Genomic DNA, 22924 nt, shown 5'->3' with positions numbered 1-22924 from the left:
ATAAATACTGGACAGTCACTTTTAATTACGCTGTTTAGACCTCAACTAAATGTATACCTGTCTCCATCTTCTTGTTTATTTTCTGTCAATTTTAATGCATTGTTGTCTTGCTGTCAATGTGAAGGATGTACTGTATGTGGCACCAATTTGAATTTGAAAAGAAAAAGGGCACTTTAAAAATAAAATAATTCTACCTTTTTAAATTGCATTAAATTGTCTCATCCTTCCCGAGTGGCCACATACATGGACAGCACATTTTTAGCTCTTAAGTGGTTATTTAAAAGACTCTGAATGTTTTATATTTTGTTACAGACATACAGAGTCATCCTGCAACTGTTTTGGAGCATATGAAAAGTCCCAAACCCTATTTTTAATTGTCCAAAATGGGGAAAAAATGTTGGTTCTACTCTTTAAAAGTCAAAACAAGTAAAAAGAAAAAAAACATCTATGTTAAATATGCATAGCAAACATTCAGGAAAAAGTGTTTTATGTAAATTGGGACCACGAGTCCACATATATGGACATCATTTTTCTCTAAAAGTACATTATATCAAAAGATGATACTTAGATTTTAATTCTAATTAGGTTCCAATAAGCCGAAATAGCAAAGAGAAATGCATGTAAAAAAACACCTAAGGCCTTAAGAGGTTAAAGGAGCTGAAAAGAAATAGCTATTATCTTTTACACAGATTAATATCACAATAGACTAATACCAACAAGCAACAAAAAGCTGTGAAAAGAGAAAAAACTTGATTTTATCTATTGGGAAATTATGTCCAATGAATGAAACATGATCTCTGAAGAGTACAGTAGACTATAAATAACATGCACCACTTGTTTACTGTAAAAATGTATAATAAAGTCAATTTAGATCCTTAGGTTGACTTTCAAACATCACAAACTAATCAAAAACGACACCCAGAAGGCATGTAGAAGAATTACTCGTTTACTTTCCACCTACAACGATGTGAAAATGTCATTCATGTCACAAAACGGTCATTACATAAAAATTTCATTGGATGAAAATCATCACATCTTTGAATACTCCTGAATGTTTTTTTTCTGATTGGCATTCACAAAGCTAACATCATGGGCTTGTACAGACATCTCTCTCTCTCTCTCTCTTGTGTGGTCCACAAGTCACACCCATTTACTGTACGAATGGCTGATCAACCTTCATGTAACACTTACTAATACGCATGGCTTGTAATGCTCCATTCCAGAGATTGTGCATCAGAAAGATAGAGGATGTACTGAAATGTACTGCAAGTAGTGCAACAATGTGCTTTCTCCATCCGTGTCCCACAGACCTCCACAAAAAAAAAAAAAAAAAACTGAGTAAAAGAGCCACTACAAAACTGACAAGAAAGCCACAAAATGAGGCGTTTCACAAACACTTGAGAAATATGGGTGGATTTATATGTAGGCATCAGTGTAGGATGGTGTCCATCCATGGTTATACAAATCTTTAAGTGCTGTTGTTAATGGAAACATCCCGCGAGATTGACAATCCGTCATCATTTACTCAGCTTCACGTCATTCCAGTGATATACATCCCACTCCTTTTCTGAAGAACAACACTGTTTTCATTGCACTTTCACTGCAAGTTTCTCCATACTTGGAAGACCAGGCTGTTTGGTTACCGAACAGTTTGCTGAAAGTTCAGAAAGCCATGAGGGTGAGGAAATGATGGCAGGATTTTCATTCCTACACTTTAAAAAATATCATTAAATTAGCAGTTTTCCTTATTTTGTGATTTATGTTTTTATTTTCCTCATTTAATTATGCTTTTGCATTGCATTATGGAACTTTAATCTTTCTACCAACAACGTTTTAATCATAGAAAGTTTGAAAAAGTGACTTTTATTACCATTTATAGTAGTTTAAATGAGCAATATCACACGAGTAGCAGTGCAATATGGCTGTATGTCGGCACTGGTGGGAGGCGTGTGTTGGCCGGAGACCTTAGTGCCCCCACCAGTGCCGATATACAGCAATATCGCACTGCTACGAGTGTGATATTGCGTTTATACAACAGTTTGACGGCATAATTGTGTATATAAAAACAAAATCAAACATGGAGAGTCTCAAAAACCCTTTTGTATGAGGAACTACTTTCTTCCGCCTTGGATTGAAATCATAAGCTGACAGTTAAACAGCTGAGCAAGCATCTTTTACACTTTAAATCTGTAGTGTCTCTGCTTTTTTCTGGCTGTATGTGGGCGGAGTAATACACAAAGGGTAAAGAGGCTGTACGGGTGCTGATATTACATAAATATATCACAGCTATCAGCCAATCAGATTCGAGAACCAGACAGAACTGTTGTATAAAGTGATATATTATCTGGGTTGGTGTTGTATATTACACTACAAAGACCTTGTACTTAACTGCCAGTGTTTCTCTTAATTTACAGACTCATTTCTCTATTATTTCTTATACGCTATATTTAATGACATTGAATGTCAATAAAAGTAACAAACTGTAAACTGTAGAGTTGAAATTTCAACATCAAAAGTCGATAATAATAATTCCCATAATGCAATTCACCACCGCAAGCAAACACTTGCGAATCACAAAATACAGAAACTGTTACTGAACAAATATTTTATTATAGTGTAGGTGAATCTCCATTTAAGTGCACTAGAGCAGACGGCAGTGTCCGGACCTCTTTTAAAGAGGGAAAACACTCTCAAATTTGGCTTGATTTAGAAAAAGTGCCCTCCGTTGCCCATTATCTTCAGAAAACCTTCAGGAGAAGCTCATAAGTTGCATTGATGATGCCCCATGACAGCAGAGATCTGTGATAGTTGAGTGTTGCGCCGCGGAAGAGCAGCACGATGCTGCCGCCTCGTTCCCGCCACACCGTCATCAGGATCGTGTGGCAGGGCACAAACTTGCCTCCGACTTGAGCCTGAGCTCGAGATTTGACCACATTCAGCGGGTAGAACATGATGCCGAGAGCCGCCCCCAGCAGCCCACCACACACAAAGTCATTAGCCATGTTACCCATTCGGCTTCGGGCATCAGGCAGCCACTGCTTAATAGGCCCCCTCAGCCCGAAAAACAAAACATTACTGGGCCCATTCCTCAACAAAACCGGGACCAGCCCACGGTAGCACTCCCTCACTCCGTAATCCCGCAGGAGAGTCCGAAAGGTATGAGCGGTGTTATTGAAACGCCCGTTGTGCCGGTGGTCCTGCAGAAGCGTTTGCACTCGCTCAAATGGCGTAAGCGCGGCTTCAGCTGTGCCGGCTAGCGCCGCGGCAGCGCTACGCGTAACAAGCTCAGGTGCACCGCTGCTACGCGCATGTCGCAAGAGCAACCGGGAAAAATCCTCATAAAGGCCGAACATGATGGCCACGGTGGTGGTTTTCTGCAGCAGGGGAGGAAGAAGCCCTCGGTACAGATGCCTCAACCCTTCCCTTTGCAACTGACCCACGGCTTCAGTCGCTCGCACCCCATGAAGCTGCTGCCGGAACAAGACTTTCTGAATAGGGAAGGTGACGATGATGTTAGTGAACGCGGCCAATGAGCCGCACACGTAGTGCTTTCCTCGAGCGCCCAGATTGGCCCCTATTAGAGCATGGCCACTCAGTTTGCCCTGTGGTTGCCGGGCGGAATCCGAGTCCATAGTAGTAACCACCCCCATTGGACTGGTCAGCAGAAGTGATCCGGGTGAACACCCATCAACAGCATTGCAACTTGTAAAAGAGAAAGAACAAAAAAATACAAAGTCAACGAATGCATCTTGAAGAGCTTTATGCAGGCGTTTATCGGCCAGTGGTTGCAGGTAGGTCTAATCTTTTGAAACCATTTTGCGTCATTATCTGCTGAGATAAGACACGTTACCTAACCAAAGATCAAGCAAGCCAGACAGAACGAGGGCAGGAGGGCATCAGACTAGATTTTTTATCCTGATTCAGCATGTTTTTACTAAATCTGGTCAGCCTAAATTTATGACGTGCTGGTATTCATTTTAACGGTCCCTATATTGTTCCATAGTAGGAAAACAACATTATGGAAGTAAATGAGTCCCAGAAACTAACATTTTTCGAAATATCTTCTTTTGTGTGTGTTTAACAGACACAAAAGTTACTCAAATAGGTTTTTAAAAGTTAAGGAGCGAGTAAATGATGGAATAATTTAATTTTTTGGGGTGGTGAACTATAAAATGAGGTAAAGTTGGTTTTGTATTTGCACATTCATTCATTCATTCATTCATTTATTTTAACGGTCCATATATTGTTCCATAGTAGGAAAAAAAAAACATCATGGAAGTAAATGAGTTACAGAAACCAGCATTTTTCAAAATATCTTCTTTTGTGTGCATTCAATAGACACAAAAGTTACTCAAATGGGTTTTTAAAAAGTTAACAGCGAGTAAATGATGGAATAATTTAGTTTTTTGGGGAAGGTGAATTACAAAATGAGGTAAAGTTAGTTTTGCATTCGCAAAGTCATTCATTAAACTGTCCCTATATTGTTCCATAGTAGGGAAAAAACATGGAAGTAAATGAGTCCAAGCAACAAACATTTTTCAAAATATCTTCTTTTGTGTGTGTTCAACAGAGAAAAATAAACTCAAATAGGTTTTTAAAAAGTTAAGGGGCGAGTAAATGATGGAATAATTTTGTTTTTTTTTTTTTTTTTTTTTGGGATGGTGACCTTTAAATTGAGGTAATGTTGGTTTTATATTCACACATTCATTTATTTTAACTGTCCCTATTTTGTTCCATAATAGGGTATATGCCGAGCTAGTGCTGTTCCCATGCTGATACACTTCGGTGACCTGTTATTGTGAACTTTTTTCCATTTTATATGCTTCCTTATACAGCATTAATGTTGTAATGTCATTAAAATAATTTCAGTTAAATAAACTTTAGCATTTATTTAGTTGCTCAAGCGTAAAACGAGACAAAAAGCTGTTTACTCGCACGCCCCCGTCAGAATCGGCAGGCTAACGCAGAAGCTCCATTGAATATACTGGGGTAAAATAAAGGCTCATATTGTCAAGATATGGCGGGGGGGAAATGGAACTTAATGCAGTGCTTCTTGTACAATCTGAGTCCCACTTTAAATCGGATATCACTCAGCTAGTGGAGATCGCTGATTTTTAAAAGAAAACAGACCTTAAACGCACCGGATTTTGCATTGGCATTCCATTCGCCGGAAGCGCTTAACTCAGGTTACTGGCAAATTAAAAGTCCTATTAGCATGCTTCGGCATATACCCCATAGGGGGAAACAACAATAAGGAAGTAAATTAGTCCAAGCAACAAACATTTTTCAACATATCTTCTTTTGTGTGTGGCAAAAATACACTCAAATAGGTTTTGAAAAAGTTAATAGCGAGTAAATGGAATAATTTATTTATTTTATTTATTTATTTATTTTTTGCTAGTGGTGAACTATAAAATGAGGTGAAGTTGGTTTTATATTCACACACTCATTCATTTTAACTGTCCCTGTATTGTTCCATAGTGTGGAAGTAAATGAGTTACAGAAACCAACATTTTTTTAAATATCTTCTTGTGTGTGTTCAACAGACAAAAAGAAACTCAAATAGGTTTTGAATAAGTTAAGAGCAGTAAATGATGGAATCGTTTTGTTTTTTGGGGCTGGTGAACTATAAATTGAGGTAATGTTGGTTTTATATTCCCACATTCATTAATTTTAATGGTCCCTGTATTGTTCCATAGTAGAAAAAAAACATTATGGAGATAAATGAGTCCAAGAAACAAACATTTTTCAAAATATCTTCTTTTGTGTGTGTTTAACAGACAAAAATAAACTCAAATAGGCTTAGAAAAAGTTAAAGGGCGAGTAAATGATGGAATAATTCAGTTTTTTGGGGTGGTGATATATAAATTGAGGTAAAGTCGGTTTTGTATTTGCACATTAATTCATTTTAACGGCCCCTATAATGTTCCATAGTAGGGAAAAAAACATTATGGAAGTAAATGAGTTACAAATGCCAACATTTTTCAAAATATCTTCTTGTGTGTGTTCATAAAGTTGGTTTTATATTCACACATTCATTTTAGCGGTCCCTATACTGTTTATTACACTACTTTGTATATTCGGTCTGAAATTGCATTTAAGTATGACTTCAAAACAACAATAGTGCTATTTTATTAACTGTGAATAATGTTAATAGTCACTGTCTGCGAATAAGATTTTCCAAATAATATTTTTCTGAAATTATATTATTAAGGAGAAAGTCTGAATGTGTGAATATAAAACCAACTTGACCTTAGTGAACTATCCCTGTAAATTAATATCAATTCATTGGTCTTACTTAAGTGAATGCAGCCACAACCCATGTGTAAGACTTCTCCAAAAATAAAACAACACATGTGTTAGTCGGGGAAGACGCTACAGGAGCTTCTGAAGGTCATAGAGAAGACTGGGTCATAAAATAATCTGCTGGCTTCTTAACAAGTTGAACGAATAGGGATTAACCTCACATTATCAGAGCAAAACACTGCATGATCATGTCCCAACAGCGATGAGGGGTCAGTGTTATCAAGCTGGACAGATGCCACAGCTTGGCAAACACATTAAACTCTTACAAATGTCACTTTTAAGACAGAAACAACACTTATAAATCATTTTAAGCAAGCGTGGCTTAAATGCTGGGAAATGTCCTTGATGTGATCTTAATGTGAATGACCACTTTCCTGAATATCTGTTAAACCCAGGCTGCTCTAAATGCTCCTGAATAAGTCTGCATGCACATTATTTATACCGTGGTGTCTGAAATGCAGATAACTTTATCAAGTGCATTGTAATATATATTATTATTCACAACATGTGCTAAACACAGCTAACAGGCTACTGCTAACACTACAGTGCCAAAAAAAGCAGAGACACCAAAACAATCAGGAATAGGAGGAAAATATACGTTTAAGAATCATAAAGCATCAATATATGAATAAATATATGACATTTACTTAATTTGTCCTCTCTGTAAACAACAGTGTTGCTCTGTATAGCTATATAGCATGTCTTCACATATAAATAAATGTGAACATTCAAATATCACTTAAATATACATATTAACGCTGTTATATGGTTTAAAATGTGAAAGTTAACGTAGTTTATGTCACTTAATAGAGCTCCAAAAGCACACAGCAACAACAAGCTAATGCTAATCTTGTGAGAGCCCAAGTTCGTGTGTTTACTCCTCGAATTCATTCAGTATAAGTATTTATATTTAACAATATTTCAAATGAGCAGCTTGTAGAATTATATTTGTGTAATTAACTACCTTCGGTTTGTAGTTCAGGTGAAAGTGACGGCTGTGTTGGGCTGGTGGTCAGGCGACACCATTTCTAGTGTTTCCACTAGTGTGGAAAGAGTTACAAACCGGAAGCTGTTCAGAAAGCTCGCCTCTAGTGTTTCCACTCTGCACTCTAATTCTTATATTTTTAGTAAAATTAAACGAACTTTTCTGGTCATCTCAATTTACATCAGTCAAACTGACTAAAATATTAATTTAAACTTTGTATAACTTAAAAAATGTAATTGAACTTATTAAAATAAGCTCAAGCAGCATATATGTGTTACGTTTTCACAGTGTGCAGGGCGCTAACCATATCTCTTGAAGAAAAAGTTGTAAAAAAACACATTTAAATATGAAGGTTTGCGTCTTCATAAACACTCTTTACTGTGACAATGATTGTAAATAGTGTGAGTATTACTTTGAGCTCTTAAATTTGAATGTACATAGCCCAATTGAGCCAAAATATGCATTAAATTAGCATAATATCTTAGTTTGCTAATTCGAAAATCATTTATGATACATTTTATTAGATACTGCAATGCAGAATAATTCTATGCAAAATCTATCTATCTATCTATCTATCTATCTATCTATCTATCTATCTATCTATCTATCTATCTATCTATCTATCTATCTATCTATCCATCTATCTATCTACATCAAACATGCAATAGTTTTTCGATGATATATAAGTACACCTTTTTTGAAGATTAATATTTTTTATAAATGATTTATTACAAATTGAATATGGACAGAATAGGCTACTGCTACATTTTTACAAAGCACTTATATCTGTTAAAATGGAAACGGGTGTTGCAAAAACAATTTATACCACGAAACAAATTCAGCTAAATCTAATATCGTGAATGGCCTCCTAAATACTATTCCTTATCAAGTGAATCTGGAAAAATCATGACATTTTAGACAATGGCGTCACTGAAGGCGCCAGAACAGCAGAGGGCAATCGAGAAGGAAAGCAACATGTTGCCTCTCCTAGAGCGATTTTCAAAGAAACTGGTTGGTTTTGCGAACGGAGGGGCTTCATCTAAACGTGTATTTTAATCTTCTGGAAAATATTTAGGAGAAGTTAAATATTTTTAGGAGTCTACAATTTAACGTATTATATATTCAAACAAATAGTAATACCTCCCTCCTAAGTGCATATAAACACACTACACCTAATGTTGTACACCCGATGTTGCGAAGTCGCACCCATTTGTGAGTTGGTACAGTCCATGCCCTCAAACATTCGCGGTAAAAACATTCTCTGTCAGTCAGATTTGAGACAGATGGTCGTCATCTTTTCTTGTTTCTGCTTATTATTGCATGCTATGTTATAAATAATTGAACGCGAATATGAGTAGGATGGCGAAAACTCTGAAAGCTGTGCAGCGGGAGTTGCAGGTTGTTGATTTGTTTTGTATCGGCTCTTTAGTATTTTCTCTGAATGTTTTGAGTTCACTATTTTTATTTCGTTCCCGAACAATAATTACACTTTAAACCAATATATTTTAGATCTAAAACCTTCGTTTTATGAAATAAAATATCCTTGATAGGTCTTTTTTTTAGAATAGAAAGCTTTTAAAATGGTCGTTTACTTTTAACGAATTAAACATTAATTATGTAAATTTTCTGTTTTAGATTTATGTTATTCTTATAAACTTTCTGTTAAATTCAAGTTAAAATTTAAATAAAATTAAAGTAAGATATATATATATATATATATATATATATATATATATATATATATATATATATATATATACTGTATAGACACACACTTGCGTAGTAAATTTAATAGTTATTAATCTGTGATCGTCATATATGTAAATAAATGTGTGATCGTTTTTTAATCCTGTTTCTGACTTATAAATTAAATGAAAAATGATCATAAAATATTTTCCTCAGGTTATTGTTTACAATTTCAGCAGTATATATATAATGAAGTATTCGTTTGTCATATGTGCGGTGTTGCACTATAAGTAACAAATATGGCACACATTCATAATGTGTATTTTATTTATATAAGTTATACATGATGTACATGTCGTAATCAGTGGTGTAAAGTAACAAATTACAAATACTCAAATTACTGAAATTAAGTAGCTTTTCTCAGAAATTGTTATTTACTAAGTAGTTTTAAAAATGTGTTTTACTTTCACATTTTTAGTGCAGTATCTGTGCTTTTACTCCACTACTTTAAGTCAGCCTGCAGTCACTACTTTATTTTTTCCTGTCTATGGGGATTGGAAAAATCAGTCCTGTGATTTCTGTCCAATCAAACATATAAGATAAATCACATCATAATGAACTACCTCAAGACATGGATGATTTATAATTGCTGCAAACTGTTTGGAAGCATTAAAAGTGTCCAAGATGTTAAAAATCTATAAATGCTTTGATCCTGAGACTGTTTAGCTGCATGTCACTGATGAGAAGATGACGGATGTTTACTGTATGATAAACGAAATGGCCTTAAACACCCAGCAGACACAGGATGTCAACATGACGTCAGATTGACATTGTACCACAATGTCATGGGGACGTTGCATTTTGTTTGTAAATGAAAATCAGGTTGACGTCAGAACTCAACGTCAGGTCAACATCAATGTCCAATGTCTAACGTCCAACCTAAAACCAACCAAATATCAACGTCTAATGATGTTACAGTTGACGTTGTGCGGACATTTCCACTATGACGTCTATCAGATGTTGGATTTTGGTTGCCATACCTGATGAATAAATGTCAGTATTCGACTTCAATATGACGTTGGTTTAAGATGTTGGCTTGACGTTGGGTTTTTGTCACTTTTTAACAACCTAAAATCAACCAAATATCAACGTCATTATTGGACATCAAAATAACGTTCTCAATGTCAGGTGACATTGAATTTTGGTCACCTGACATCACAACCTAAATGTAATCAAATATTAACGTCTGATGATGTGTGCCTTCTGGGAAATAACTAAATGCACTACAGAATGTTACGTTTACACACATCCACAGATTACATGTAAACACATCAGCTTTTCACAGCGTAATACTCACTACTCCTGAGTACTTTAGAATGGTCTTTTTACTCATACTAATATTTACAACAGATACTTTTACTCTACTTGCACTACATTTTTAGGCAAGTAATGGTGCTTTAACTTGAGTATGATTTTTCAGTACTCTTTCCACCACAGGACGTGATATGTACTTTTAAAACAAATTTAATGAATCTGATATTAATTTCTGCCCTTTCTTAGAGTGCAAAACAGAACAGTGTGGGCACTGTGGAGTCTCCTCAGCCGCTGGACATTTCATCCATAGAGAAAGCCAGTTTCTTTCAAGGAGAGCAGTATTCTCCTCATGGTATGGTAAACCTCTATGAAGTGTGGTGATTGGGGTAAAGTTTTAACCTTGATTCTGTACTGAACTGGCAACCTGTAAGTCTGACGATGTACACTTTAGGGGGGAAAAAGCTATAAACTACCAATGCCTTTTAATGTTTTGAGTTTAAGGTCAATCAGAGATTCTTGTTTTGTTTTTCAGGGAACCCTCTTCACAGCACAGCTCTGGAGGAAGACCCCAGTCCTGGACCAGAACACAACCAAAGGTCCGTTCCACAAAAGACAGGTCAACCGCGGACTAAGAAAAGTGCAAAAATGGCTTCTAAAGTGTCAAAGGAGAACCAGGAGCCAGAAAATCAAACAGCTAAATCTGTTGGGTAAAGTGGGATTTTGTGAAAACAAAAGGTGTTTTGGTTTGTCATCGCCATCATAATCTCCACAATAACACGAGGGATTTCTGTGTTCTTACAGAAAAGGTAAAAGCAAAACTTTGGCAACCATATCAGAAGGTGCAGAAAAGAGAAGAACATCAGCTAACGTGAGTGCAGCATCAAAGGTGAGGTTTTGTTTTGTGCTGGTCTCGTTACCGTTCATTTAAAAGTAATAAAACGTGCATTTTTTACATGTAAACAACTGTCTTTAAAGGTCCCGTGAAGTGTAATCTCAATGTACCGGCACAGAAAATTGGTACTTTTACTAATACAATTTTTGTTCTGAACGGAAAAAAAGTCACATTTTTATATTGAAGTGTCTTATGTTGCCTGATAAATACCTTTTTTGTTAATGTCTTTATTAACATTTTCCCCTTTTTTTCTTTTGGTCTGGAATTTTAATTTTTTATTTTATTGATTTTCTTTTTTGCAGAATTACCCTTTGCTGGTAAATTTGCATTGTGAAAAGTGCTGGGTTCCACATGAATTTGTGTTTGGACAATATGAAGGAATTAAGTCAACTTATTCGTTTTTACAAGTTTAGGTGGATTGAACATAAAACGATGAAGTTGTCTTCCAAAAAAACTCAAGAATTTGTGTTTGTTTCAGCTCATTTTAAATGCGTATTTTAATCAAACATTTTTTTCGAGTGTGTATGCTAGAAACAAAAAAGGAATTCGTTTGCAATGCATGTTTCTATTTTATAGAAAGCAGAAAAAGTTCAAAGGTCACCAAAAGAAACCTCTCCGACCCCAAGATCGTCTCAGAATCAGCGGAGGCCTTCGTTATCCTCAGAGGACCTGACAGATGAGGATGAAAGCTTTGTATGTCTCATACATACGTATATTTGCATTAAACAGTTATAAGTAAAGGGGTTAACGTTAACAGTACGCAAATACGGGGTGTCTGCAGGGTCTTAAATTGGCTTACATTTTAAAAACTAAATTTTAGGCTTTAAAAACTCTTAAATTCACTGAAATATTGTCTTGTAGGTCTTAAATCATTTTAAACAGGTCTAAATTTTCCTATGTCCATCTAAAGCTATCCAATCAGGCCGACACCTATCCAATCACCAACAATCCATCTCAAGAAAACTTTAAACAAACTCTATTTATAACTCTATTTACTAATATAGCTTGATTATCTTCCTTACAGTAACATTTGTTTACTTTATTATTATTATTTTTTTATTAGTCAAGTAAAAAGCTATGCAGATGGACTAACCGGGCCGTTAGACAAAGTGCTTGTTGTTTAGCCCTGTATAAGTCTGTTATTTAATTCATATTGGTCTTAAAAAGTCTTAAATTCACTGAAATATTGTCTTGTAGGTCTTAAATCATTTTAAACATGTTGAAATTTTCCAAAGTCCATCTAAAGCTATCCAATCAGGCCGACACCTATCCAATCACCAATAATCCATCTCAAGACAACTTTAAACAAACTCTATTTATAACTCTATTTACCAATATAGCTTGATTATCTTCTTTACAATAACATTTGTTTACTTTTTTCGATGGACCAACCGACCAATCCTTAGCGTTTAGCCCTATACAAGTCTAAATTTCATTCATAATGGTCTTAAAAAGTCTTACATTTAACTTTGTGAAACCTGAAATATTATGGGCCCTATCATACACCCGGCGCAATGTGGCGCAAGGCGCAGCGCAGTACTTGTTTGCTAGTTTCAGCTTGGCGCAAGAGTCGTTTTGAGACGTTGCGCTACGCTGTTTAAATAGCAAATGCATTAGCGCTCATATGTGCGTCCATAGGCGTTCTGGTCCAAAAAGGGAGGCGTTCTGAGGCGGACCGCTGGCGCGTCGCTATTTTGAGAAACTAAAATAGAGTTTTCATTACACCAAAACTAAGCCGGTCTAAACTCCAGCGCAGAGTTGCGCCTCGCTTACACACTGCTTAATTCGCACAAGAGAGCAACAGGCAAATATCTTTACATATGAAAAAATTTAAATATTAAGGATATATATATAGGATATAATAAGAATAGATATAGGATATAAATATAAAGGATTAAAATATTACAAAACATATTATTTTCTAGCCTACATAAATATGAAAAATCACTGCTTTTATGTCTTCTTCATCTCGGGAGGCTTTTTCAGTTCATTCATAACAATTTGCTTTTGTAAAATGTTATTATTATTAGCAGTATTATTTATTATATCCATATTTATATTTGTTTTATTAAAAACAAGCTTAGATTTATCCACCTGTCAGGTTTTAGATCATATGGGGCACAGCATGTGTTTTAGGATATAACTCAGGTTTTTGAGCACACTTGGTTATTATTGTTCATTTATTTGTTTGCTGGAAATTAGAACTGAATTTAGAAATAGTTTTGAAACGAATATTTGCGCTTAACAAATGCAATTAATTATTTATAGACTAATTGATGTCTGTGCGTAAAGGTTTCCCTATCCAAGAGTGAAAGTGAAAGTAGATCCATTATCTCTCATTCTCACGCAGTAGATGCTCTGTTTAACAGTTTTCTGTTAATAAACTGTTAACTGTTTGCTAGTGAAATGCTCAGATTTTCCACTTAGACTTACTTTGCGTCCTGTAAATAGCGAATGCGCTCTTGGCGCGACGCAGCTGGCTCTTAAAGGGAATGGGAGATGAGATTCTAATTGGTTTATTCTCAAAACACACCTATAACTCATTAAGAAAATAAACTCAACCCTTTTAGACCATGCGCCACGGCGCAAGGCAGATTTCCCGTCCTTAAATTAGCAAAAATGCGTTCTGACACGCCCTGAAAGCGTTTGCGTCCTGTGTTTTAGCTCTGTGCATGGACCGTCAAAATAGAGCCCTATGGTTCATTCAGTTCCTCTGTTCTAAAGTGATTTGGTTTTGCTTGACTTTTGGTATAGAAAAAAATGTAAGACTTTACTTTCTTTATTGTCTACAAGTGGAAATTAGTCTTTGGCTTCACCACACAACCACATCAGCGTTCACATCACACATATCACAGAAAAAAGGCAACACAAATACATTCAATATCATCACATAAATCAAAGTAAAATCTCAAATAAACCCTTTTCATACTTTAAATATTTAAAACTCTAATAGCAGCTGGCACAAAGGACATTTGATGTACCCTTCATCTTAATTTGCCTCTTTATTTATTTATTTTTTTGTGGTTTATTGAACATTGTAGCTTTTATATAAATTCAGTTATGATTAAAATTTTCTGTAACACTTTAGCTTAATTAACACCATTTACTACTGGCTCATTACCTGCCTATTATTAAGATATTAACTGTATATTAGCACTCTCTAATACCTAAACAGAACTACTAGCTTATTATCTATTAATAAGCAGCTAATTAGTAGTTTATTAAGCTAAAATTCGTAGTTATTATTTGGTGAATAACGTGAATTGTACATTCAATTAAAGTGTGACTCCTTTATCTCAGCTAGTGCTGCAAACTGTGAGGAACCCCTATTACTTGCATGCTGCAATAATAAGGCTACAGTTAATAATAGCCCAGTTGTTAAATTCTTCTGCTATTTATTAATTGTGTGTATATCAGTTTTTACATTAGCATCTAAATCTAATTGGGGTTAAAACAACACTTATTAGTTCAACTCGCATGCAAACCAAACTGAAAAACTCCTAGTGAAAATGTTCAATATCAATACATATAGTATATAGATAGACAATGTATAGCACTTCCTCACAGGTTATTTGTTTTGTTCAGCGTCCAGCCAAAGCAAACTCTAAAGGGGCAAAAAGACGATCTTCCAGTCTACGACTGAGCGGCCACAAACAGAAAAGAAAATCTTCATCTTCATCAGGTAATAAACAAATCGTCTTTTATTGTTGTTTCTTATTTTATGTATATGCTGTTATTAAAAGTTGAGCGCATTCATTTTCTGTATATCTCCTTAATAAAAAAATTGTTTGCATGAATTTTTCTATATGCCGTTAATAAAAGAATTGCATTTAACAAAAAATAGTTTTATTTAACATATTTTTAAACATAATTGTTTTAATAACTAATAAATTCAAAGGGTTAACTTGACGTTGTGTGTGTGTGTGCGTGCGTGTGTGTGTATTTTTTAAATATTTCCCAAATTATGTTTAACAGAGCAAGGAAATTTTCACAGCATGTCTGATAATATTTTTTCTTCTGGAGAAAGTCTTATTTGTTTTATTTTGGCTAGAATAGAAGCAGTTTTTAATTTTTTAAAAACCATTTTAAGTATAAAATTAATAGCCCCTTTAAGCTATATAATTTTTTGGTAGTCTACAGAACAAACCACTGTTATACAATAACTTGCCTAATTACTCTAACCTGCCTAGTTAACCTTATTAACCTAGTTAAGCCTTTAAATGTCACTTTAAGCTGTATAGAAGCGTCTTGAAAATATCAAGTCAAATATTATTGACTGTCATCATGGCAAAGATAAAAGAAATCAGTTATTAGAGATGAGCTATTAAAACTATCATGTTTAGACACGTGTTGAGAAAATATTCTCTCCGTTAAACAGAAACTAGGGGAAAAAATAAACAGGGGGCTAATAATTCTGACTTCAACTGTATGTGTGTATATATATATATATATATATATATATATATATATATATATATATATATATATATATATATATATATATATATATATATATATATATATGTGTATGTGTGTGTGTGTATATATATATATATATATTTATATATATATATATATATATATATGTGTGTGTGTGTGTATATATATATATATATATATATATATATATATATATATATATATATATATATATATATATATATATATATATATATATATATATATATATATATAATAAACTTGCGCAAATAAGACGTGATATGTGAACGGCCCCTTTGGCCTGCCCCAAATGTTTTCATTGGTTAAGAAGTGTTCGACCTACTGTGACCTATGGCTTTCCAGTATGTGTTTTTAGAGCTGGTGAACACGGATTTTCAAAACATCAAATTAAAGATCAGCTGTCTTAACGTACGATAAAATTATTGTCTGCAATAATTAATCTGTTTACTTAATAAAAACTTTTATATATATATATATATATATATATATATATATATATATATATATATATATATATATATATATATATATATATATATATATATATATATATACATATATATATATATATATTCATTCATTTTCCTTCGGTTTTGTCCCTTTATTTATCTGGGGTCGCCACAGCGGAATGAACCACCAACTTACTTATCCAGCATATGTTTAACACAGCGGATGCCCTTCCACTATGAAACTACCATTTAGTTCATTCACACACATGCTCTACTGACAATTTAGCTTATTCAATTCCCCTATAGAGCAAGTGTTTGGACTGTGGGGGAAACCAGAGCACCTGGAGGAAGCCCACGCCAACACAGTGAGAACATGTAAACTCCACACAGAAATGCCAACTGACCTGCCGAGCTCGAACCAGCAACCTTCTTCCTGTGAGGCGACAGTGCGACCCACTGCGCCATCTCACTGCCCATAAATATAATTCTTAAGGGCCCTAAAATTATTTACCTTGGCAATTAAAAAATAAATTAAAATAAATAAAATAAAAAATTTAATAAATGAATAAAATAAATCAATAAAAATAAATAAAACATTTTTTTATTCCAGCCAAGCAAAAAAGAAAAATATTATAATAACTAATGTGAAAATTTTCCTATTTGAAAAATAAATAACATTTCACAGGAGGGCTGTTAATATTTGTCTTCAGCTGTATATAATGTAATAAGTAAAGCGTTTTCGTTTAATGTTATATGTTAGGAGACCCCTGAAAATGAACTGCTTCGTCTAACAAGCATTTGTATCTTTGTACAATTTTGAAAAAGTTGACCAAATGCATAAATGTAAATCTTCCTTCTCTAGACAGAGCTGGTCCTTCTAAAAAACCCAGAGATTTGAGAAATCCCACTGATCTAGACGTGGTGCGCGACGCTTTCCAGGAGTTTGTCACTGAGTACAAGTAAGTGTGAAGGAGCAAATCAACTCCAGTGTTTAATCATCAACAGAAGTCAAATGCTCAGCTGTGTGTTTCTCTGATTCCTGCAGGCAGAACTTAAACTCTGATCCAGTCAGACGCTCCGTTGAGGCTTTCAGTCGCTCGTTTGAGGAGCAGCTCGCTGAAATAGTAGATTTTATTGCTTTTTACTGAATTAAATGCAAATGTTGCTCAAAAATATACAGTTGAAGTCAGAATTATTAGCCTCCTTGTTTATTTTTTCCCAACTTTTGTTTAAAGGAGAGAACATTTTCTTCAGCACATTTCTCATCATAATAGTTTTAATAACTCATCTCTAATAATTGATTTATTTTCTCTTTGCCATGATGACAGTCAATAATATACATATAAAGGCATTTAAAAAAATATAGACATTTAAAGGCTTAATTAGGTTAATTAGGCAGGTTAGGTTAATTGGGCAAGTTATTGTATAACGATGGTTTGTTCTGTACACAATGAACAAAATATAGCTGAAAGGGGTTAATAATATTGATCCTAAAATGGTTCTTTAAAATTGTAAAACTGCTTTTATTCTAGCTGAAATAAAACAAATAAGACTTTCTCCAGAAGAAAAAATATTATCAGACATACTGTGAAAATTGCCTTGCTCTGTTAAACATCATTTGGGAAATATTAAACAAAAGAAAATCACAGTAGGGTGAGTCATTTTGACTTCAACTGTACATAATAAATCTCATTTATCCATAGATCACGGCGACAAAGGAGCTCAAGAATGTGCAAAGAGAAAATAACAAGGTGACACTCGACTCATTAATTGTGAAATAATTATGATTTTTTTTTAAATGTAAAAATCTGAAATATTATTAAATTAAAAGTATAAAAAAAAGCATATTTGAATGATTTCTTAAATATCACAGAACATTAAATACCTTTTTATTGTAAATTACATACATTTTACAATAATGCATCTATTTTAAAATGAGTTCAATTAGAGTTTTTTTAGATAATGTTAACAATAAAAGTATTTGATTAGATAAATGTAGCCTTTGTAAGCAAATGCTATTTCTTTCCAAAGCCAAAACTGTTCCAAATTTTTGACCATTATTTGTATTTATTTTTATTTTTTTGTGCTGGGCAAAGATTAATCGTGATTAATCCATTCCAAAATAGAAGTTTGTTTTGACATAATATACATTGTGTTTACACACTCACTGGCCACTTTATTTGGTACACCTTACTAGTACCATGTTGGCTTGTTATCTTGCTGGAGGTAGCCATCAGAAGTACACATAAATGGATGGACATGGTACAAGCAACAATACTCAGGTAGGCTGAGGCGTTGACACGATGCTCAAGCGGTTATTAATGGGCCCAAAGTGTGCCATGAAAATATCCCCCACACCATTACACCACCACCAGCCTGAACCGTTGATACAAGGAAGGATGGATCCACGCTTTCATGTTGTTCACACCAAATTTTGACTCTACCATCCGAATGTCGCAGCAAAAATGGAGACTCATCAGACCAGGCAACGTTTCTCCAATCTTCTATTGTCCAGTTTTGGTGAGCCTGTGTGAATTGTAGCCTCAGTTTCATGTTCTTAGCCGACAGGAGTGGCATCCGTTGTGGTCTTCTGCTGCTGTAGCCCATCTGTCTCAAGGTTGGACGTGTTGTATGTTCAGAGATGTTCTTCTGCAGACCTCAGTTGTAACAAGTGCTTATTTGAGTGCCTGTTGCCTTTCTATCAGCTGGAACCAGTCTGGCCATTCTCCTCTGACCAACAAGGCATGTGCGCCCACAGAACTGCCGCTCACTGGATATTTCCTCTTTTTCGGACCATTCTCTGTAAACTCTAGAGATGGTTGTGCGTGACGTTATGGCAAAATGCTATTTCGATAATTCTTTTCCATAGTAAACGATAATTGTATATTCTTTAATATCAGTTCTTAAAGCTCTCAAATTTAAAAGAGTACCCCAACAATAACAATAACAATAAAATAGTCACAAAAATGAGGGGGTCCATTAAATAGCATGAGCTATTTTCAGCCGATAATTTTCGGCAGCTGAAAATTTGGTGCATTTCTAATTTAAGCACATTTCTAGATTGTCGTTGTTGCGCGTTCCTGCTCTGTGATTGGCTCGTAGATCAAAGAAGTGTAAAAACATCAAGAGCTTATATTTTCAAATTTTATTGTGATTAGTAATATCGCTTATCGGTCCAGCCCTACACACATGCAGTGTTTAGCTTTTATGAGTACACCCCTTACAAATCTATCATTTAAATTAATATTCTGTATAGGAAGCTGTACAATACTATATTTGTGCATATACATTAGTTTATCAGTACTGAAGCAGAATCTGGAGCTAATCTAATTAAATGTAAATTACCGGCAGCTAGCTCCCTGCAACTCTTACAAGGTCGCCCACTGAAGCTAAGCAGGGCTGCGCCTGGTCACTACCTGGATAGGAGACCACATGGGAAAGCTAGGTTGCTGCCGAAAGTGGTGTTAGTGAGGCCAGCAGGGGGCGCTCAACCTGCGGTCTGTGTGGGTCCTAATACCCCAGTATAGTGATGGGGACTCTATACTGCTCAGTGAGCGTCGTCTTTCGGATGAGACGTTAAACCGAGGTCCCGACTCTCTGTGGTCGTTAAAAATCCCAGGATGTCCTTCGAAAAAGAGTAGGCGTTTAACCCTGGTGTTCTGGCCAAATCTGCCCACTGGCCTCTGTCCATCCCCATATACCAATTGGCTTCATCAGTGTGTCTCCTCTCCACCAATGAGCTGGTGTGTGGTGTGCGGTCTGGCGCAAAATGGCTGCCGTCGCGTCATCCAGGTGGATGCTGCACACTGGTGGTGGATGAGGAGATTCCCCCCATTGTGTAAAGCGCTTTGAGTGCCCAGAAAAGCGCTATATACATGTAAGGAATTATTATTATTATTATTATTATTATTAAATGACTTACAATAATAGTTCAAAAATGAGTAGCTTAAATTTATGTGAGAGAAAAATATTAAATACAATTTTCAAAAAAATCAAGAGAAACAAAAAATATATACAATTTTGTTGAAATGTTGTAGTTTGTAATATTTTTTTGCAATTTTCTGCATGAATTTAAATGTATTATCTTGCTTCTTCTAAAGATGTTCTGTGACTAAAATATTATTTTAATAAATATATCTGTTAGATAAATCTGTTGTGTTCAAATGCACCATTATACTTTAATATTGGGTTTGCGATAGATTTTTGCACAAATTTCTTAGGTGGAATTTTTCCCTCTATTTATTTTTTTTCTCTTTCAGATCAATAGAGCTATAAATCAGAAGAGGACCAGACTTGTGGAAGCCAATAATGAACTCATTAAGTAAATACACGCACGTAAACATGATTGGTTGTTACAGTTGACTCCTTTATGATGACTCATTGATCATTCCACAGCCGCCATACAATGGAAACTATCTTGTTCTTTAATACTCTAGAGCTGCAGAAATGTTCATGGTATTTAATTTATAGTGCGTTTGAAATGGGTTTGTGTTTTCAGGGGGAAAACGCAGCTCCAGAAGCTTCAGAAGGATCTAGATGAGATGGAGCTGAGGTTCAAAGCTCTGACTGAAGGATCCTCTTTGCTCTCCAATTTAAAGGAGCTCAACAGGAAATACCTGAAGCACCGCTCCACTCATCCGGATGAGCTGGAAACGGTGAGGAAGTCTGCAGATGGTGTCTTTTAGTGTTGAACCCTCATTCCTGATGGATTCTGTTTATGAATTTATTGTAGAAGCAAAGTCTTTCTCATGCCAACAGACTGATAGTTCACTGGAAATTAAATAAGTCGCTCAGGTGAATGAGTCTAAATTGTTAGGAATTCCCTAGGGATGTCAAACTCAGTTCCTGGAGGGCCGCAGCCCTGCACAGTTTAGTTCCAACCCATCTCCAACATACTTCAAAAGTATTTCTCTGTTTCTTTCTTTTATGATTTCCTCCTTTCGTCTGACAGTTTGGCCCGTCCTGTATGCCTGCCATGTTGATGGAAGCCAGGTGCATCATGGGAGCAGAGCATCAGCTAAAGACTGTCAATGACCATCTGCAGCAGGTCTTGGGTGGAACGGAAAATGAATAAGCATCACACTGTTCAGCTAAACAACTAAAATAAAACAACTGCTTATTGCGAAAGGGCATCAAACAATTTTATTTTTGCAAATTCATTGTAATTATTTATGTAACATAAAACTGGTTGATTTACTGTTCGTTTATTATCGATTTTGGTATTTCTGTTACAGATTAATTATGAAAATACTGTGCTTTTGTTTCTCATTACAATCATAAAAAGTGTCTTCAAAAAAGAGCTTCTATGATGAATATTTTATTTACTTTTTAATATGTATTTGCATAGTGCATGCATGCAGTTAATTAATTTAATATTGTAATAATTTTTGTTTGCAACTGCACGTTTGTCCAACACAATAATTGTTAATAACTACGATTAATTTTGCATATAATCATTTATAAGTGATAATTAATTTTTAATCTGAGCCGTATGTGAGGTACACCTCAAATTCATATTTATATCATTATTAAGAGGCGACACGGTGGCTCAGTGGTTAGCACTGTGTCCTCACAGCAAGAAGGTCGCTGGTTCGAGTCCCAACTGGGCCAGTTGGCATGTCTGTGTGGAGTTTGTATATTCTTCCCGTGTTGGCGTGGATTCCTCAGGGTGCCAGAGGTACGTATGGCTGCATTTCGTCTTTAAAACAAACTCTGCAGGGTGGTATGACGCTGTTTCTTTTCGCGCTTACCAGCTGACCGCTGACCTCCATGTGGACAGTTTTCCTGCTGTTACCAGTTTGTCCAGTAACTCGCCAAGTACGTTGGACCGACTTGAGATGCAGAGAGGAGTTGATCATGACGACGGAGTTCGAGTGCGGTAAGGAACGGCTTCAGAAAGCAGGTAAGACAAAAACTAAAGCTAAAAAATAAAATAAACAAGTAAATAACAGTGTGAGAATGTGGTAAAATCTGAAAACGTGGTAAAAGTCAGGCGAGAACTTATATTTTTTCTGTATTGCATTTTAAAACTGTTGGTTGTGTTTAGAGAAGTGGTTGGGCGATTTAATCGGTGCTTTTGAAAACACTATTGGTTGGGTTTAGGCAGAGGCACCAGCATTTCGTGGGTGTCACAACATGAAAGCAGGGGGTGAAAAATGGTCTTACAGACGTAAATGAATATCGGGGGAGGAGGAGTGCGGTATCTTGGTGTGGTGTCGCGGACGAAAGTAAAGGGGTAATGTAGCAGTGTGTGATATCGCAGACAAAAGTGAAAAGGGGGAAGGGGGTGGTGTCGTGGACAAAGGTAAAGAACATGTGGGGCAGGGATGGGATGTGTTATTTCTGGGGGCCACAAAAAAGCTCGGACCCTAACGCCCCCATTCACACGGGGCTTCAGCGTCAACGCTTGGCAAAGGGCGTGTCTGAAGTTGGGGCTGAAGCGATCGTCATAGCATCGTCAGCCAATGAAATTAGTTCGCAATAGGCTAATGTCTGAGCTGGTGTATTTGCATACATCGATCTGATTGGCTGACGCTTTGGTCGCCGTTTGAAAAGTTGAGCAAGTCCCAACTTCTGCCGCGAGCAACGCCTCTGAAGTGGCACCGACAGATCCACAATGCAGTTCGGCAACACTTGACATCACCCATTCAAAATGAATGGGAAGCGTTGATGCTAAAGCCCCGTGTGAATGGGCCGTAAAGCCTGGTCGATTTCTGTATCGATTGATCGGCGTGACACACAGCGTTGTCGTGCATTTAAGTTTGTTTTGCTCTGCAACAATGCTTCCAAACACTAGCTGGCAGTAATGTTTTTATGTTCCTCTGTGTCGAG

At 35.7% G+C, this 22924-nt stretch overlaps 3 protein-coding genes across 5 annotated transcripts in view; 1 reads left to right on the top strand and 2 right to left on the bottom strand.

The window, feature by feature from the left end:
• Positions 1–22924, bottom strand: part of LOC147833832 (uncharacterized) — an 863518-nt gene that overhangs the window by 153635 nt on the left and 686959 nt on the right. The window lies entirely within an intron of this gene.
• slc25a51b (solute carrier family 25 member 51b) lies at positions 931–7396 on the bottom strand. 2 transcript variants are annotated; one of them, XR_015506808.1, is made up of 3 exons: positions 7271–7396; positions 2006–3702; positions 931–1935 (listed from the first exon to the last, which is right to left on the bottom strand). XR_015506808.1 is itself a non-coding variant. In NM_001386244.2 (2 exons), exon 2 carries the CDS (start codon positions 3648–3650, stop codon positions 2739–2741), a length of 912 nt encoding a protein of 303 aa, NP_001373173.2. In that variant the 5' UTR covers positions 3651–3702; positions 7271–7393; the 3' UTR covers positions 2589–2738. The 2 variants fall into 2 exon arrangements, 1 of the variants encoding a protein (NP_001373173.2); NM_001386244.2 differs by lacking the exon at positions 931–1935 and having other exon boundaries at positions 2589–3702; positions 7271–7393.
• cenpu (centromere protein U) lies at positions 8555–21392 on the top strand. 2 transcript variants are annotated; one of them, XM_087281161.1, is made up of 12 exons: positions 8555–8689; positions 10538–10643; positions 10824–10998; positions 11093–11159; positions 11760–11876; positions 14769–14865; positions 16956–17052; positions 17139–17217; positions 17797–17844; positions 20353–20414; positions 20592–20748; positions 21045–21392. In XM_087281161.1, the coding sequence occupies exons 1-12, from the start codon at positions 8642–8644 to the stop codon at positions 21165–21167; spliced, it is 1176 nt and encodes a 391-aa protein (XP_087137287.1). In that variant the 5' UTR covers positions 8555–8641; the 3' UTR covers positions 21168–21392. The 2 variants fall into 2 exon arrangements, with proteins under 2 accessions (XP_087137287.1, XP_087137286.1); XM_087281160.1 differs by having other exon boundaries at positions 11093–11177.

The sequence above is a fragment of the Danio rerio genome, chromosome 14 (genome assembly GCF_052040795.2).
Source record: "Danio rerio strain M-AB ecotype USA chromosome 14, GRCz13ab, whole genome shotgun sequence".
Taxonomy (NCBI): Eukaryota; Metazoa; Chordata; class Actinopteri; order Cypriniformes; family Danionidae; genus Danio; species Danio rerio.
This window is presented reverse-complemented; position numbering and strand designations above follow the sequence as displayed.

Bases quoted from the DNA above. Each gene is read 5' to 3' on its own strand.
- slc25a51b (NM_001386244.2), bottom strand. From the start codon at position 3,650: ATGGGGGTGGTTACTACTATGGACTCGGATTCCGCCCGGCAACCACAG.
- cenpu (XM_087281160.1), top strand. From the start codon at position 8,642: ATGAGTAGGATGGCGAAAACTCTGAAAGCTGTGCAGCGGGAGTTGCAG. The intron at 11,877-14,768 runs GTATGTCTCATA...TGTTTTGTTCAG, and splicing joins CAGATGAGGATGAAAGCTTT to CGTCCAGCCAAAGCAAACTC. The intron at 14,866-16,955 runs GTAATAAACAAA...TTCCTTCTCTAG, and splicing joins AAAATCTTCATCTTCATCAG to ACAGAGCTGGTCCTTCTAAA.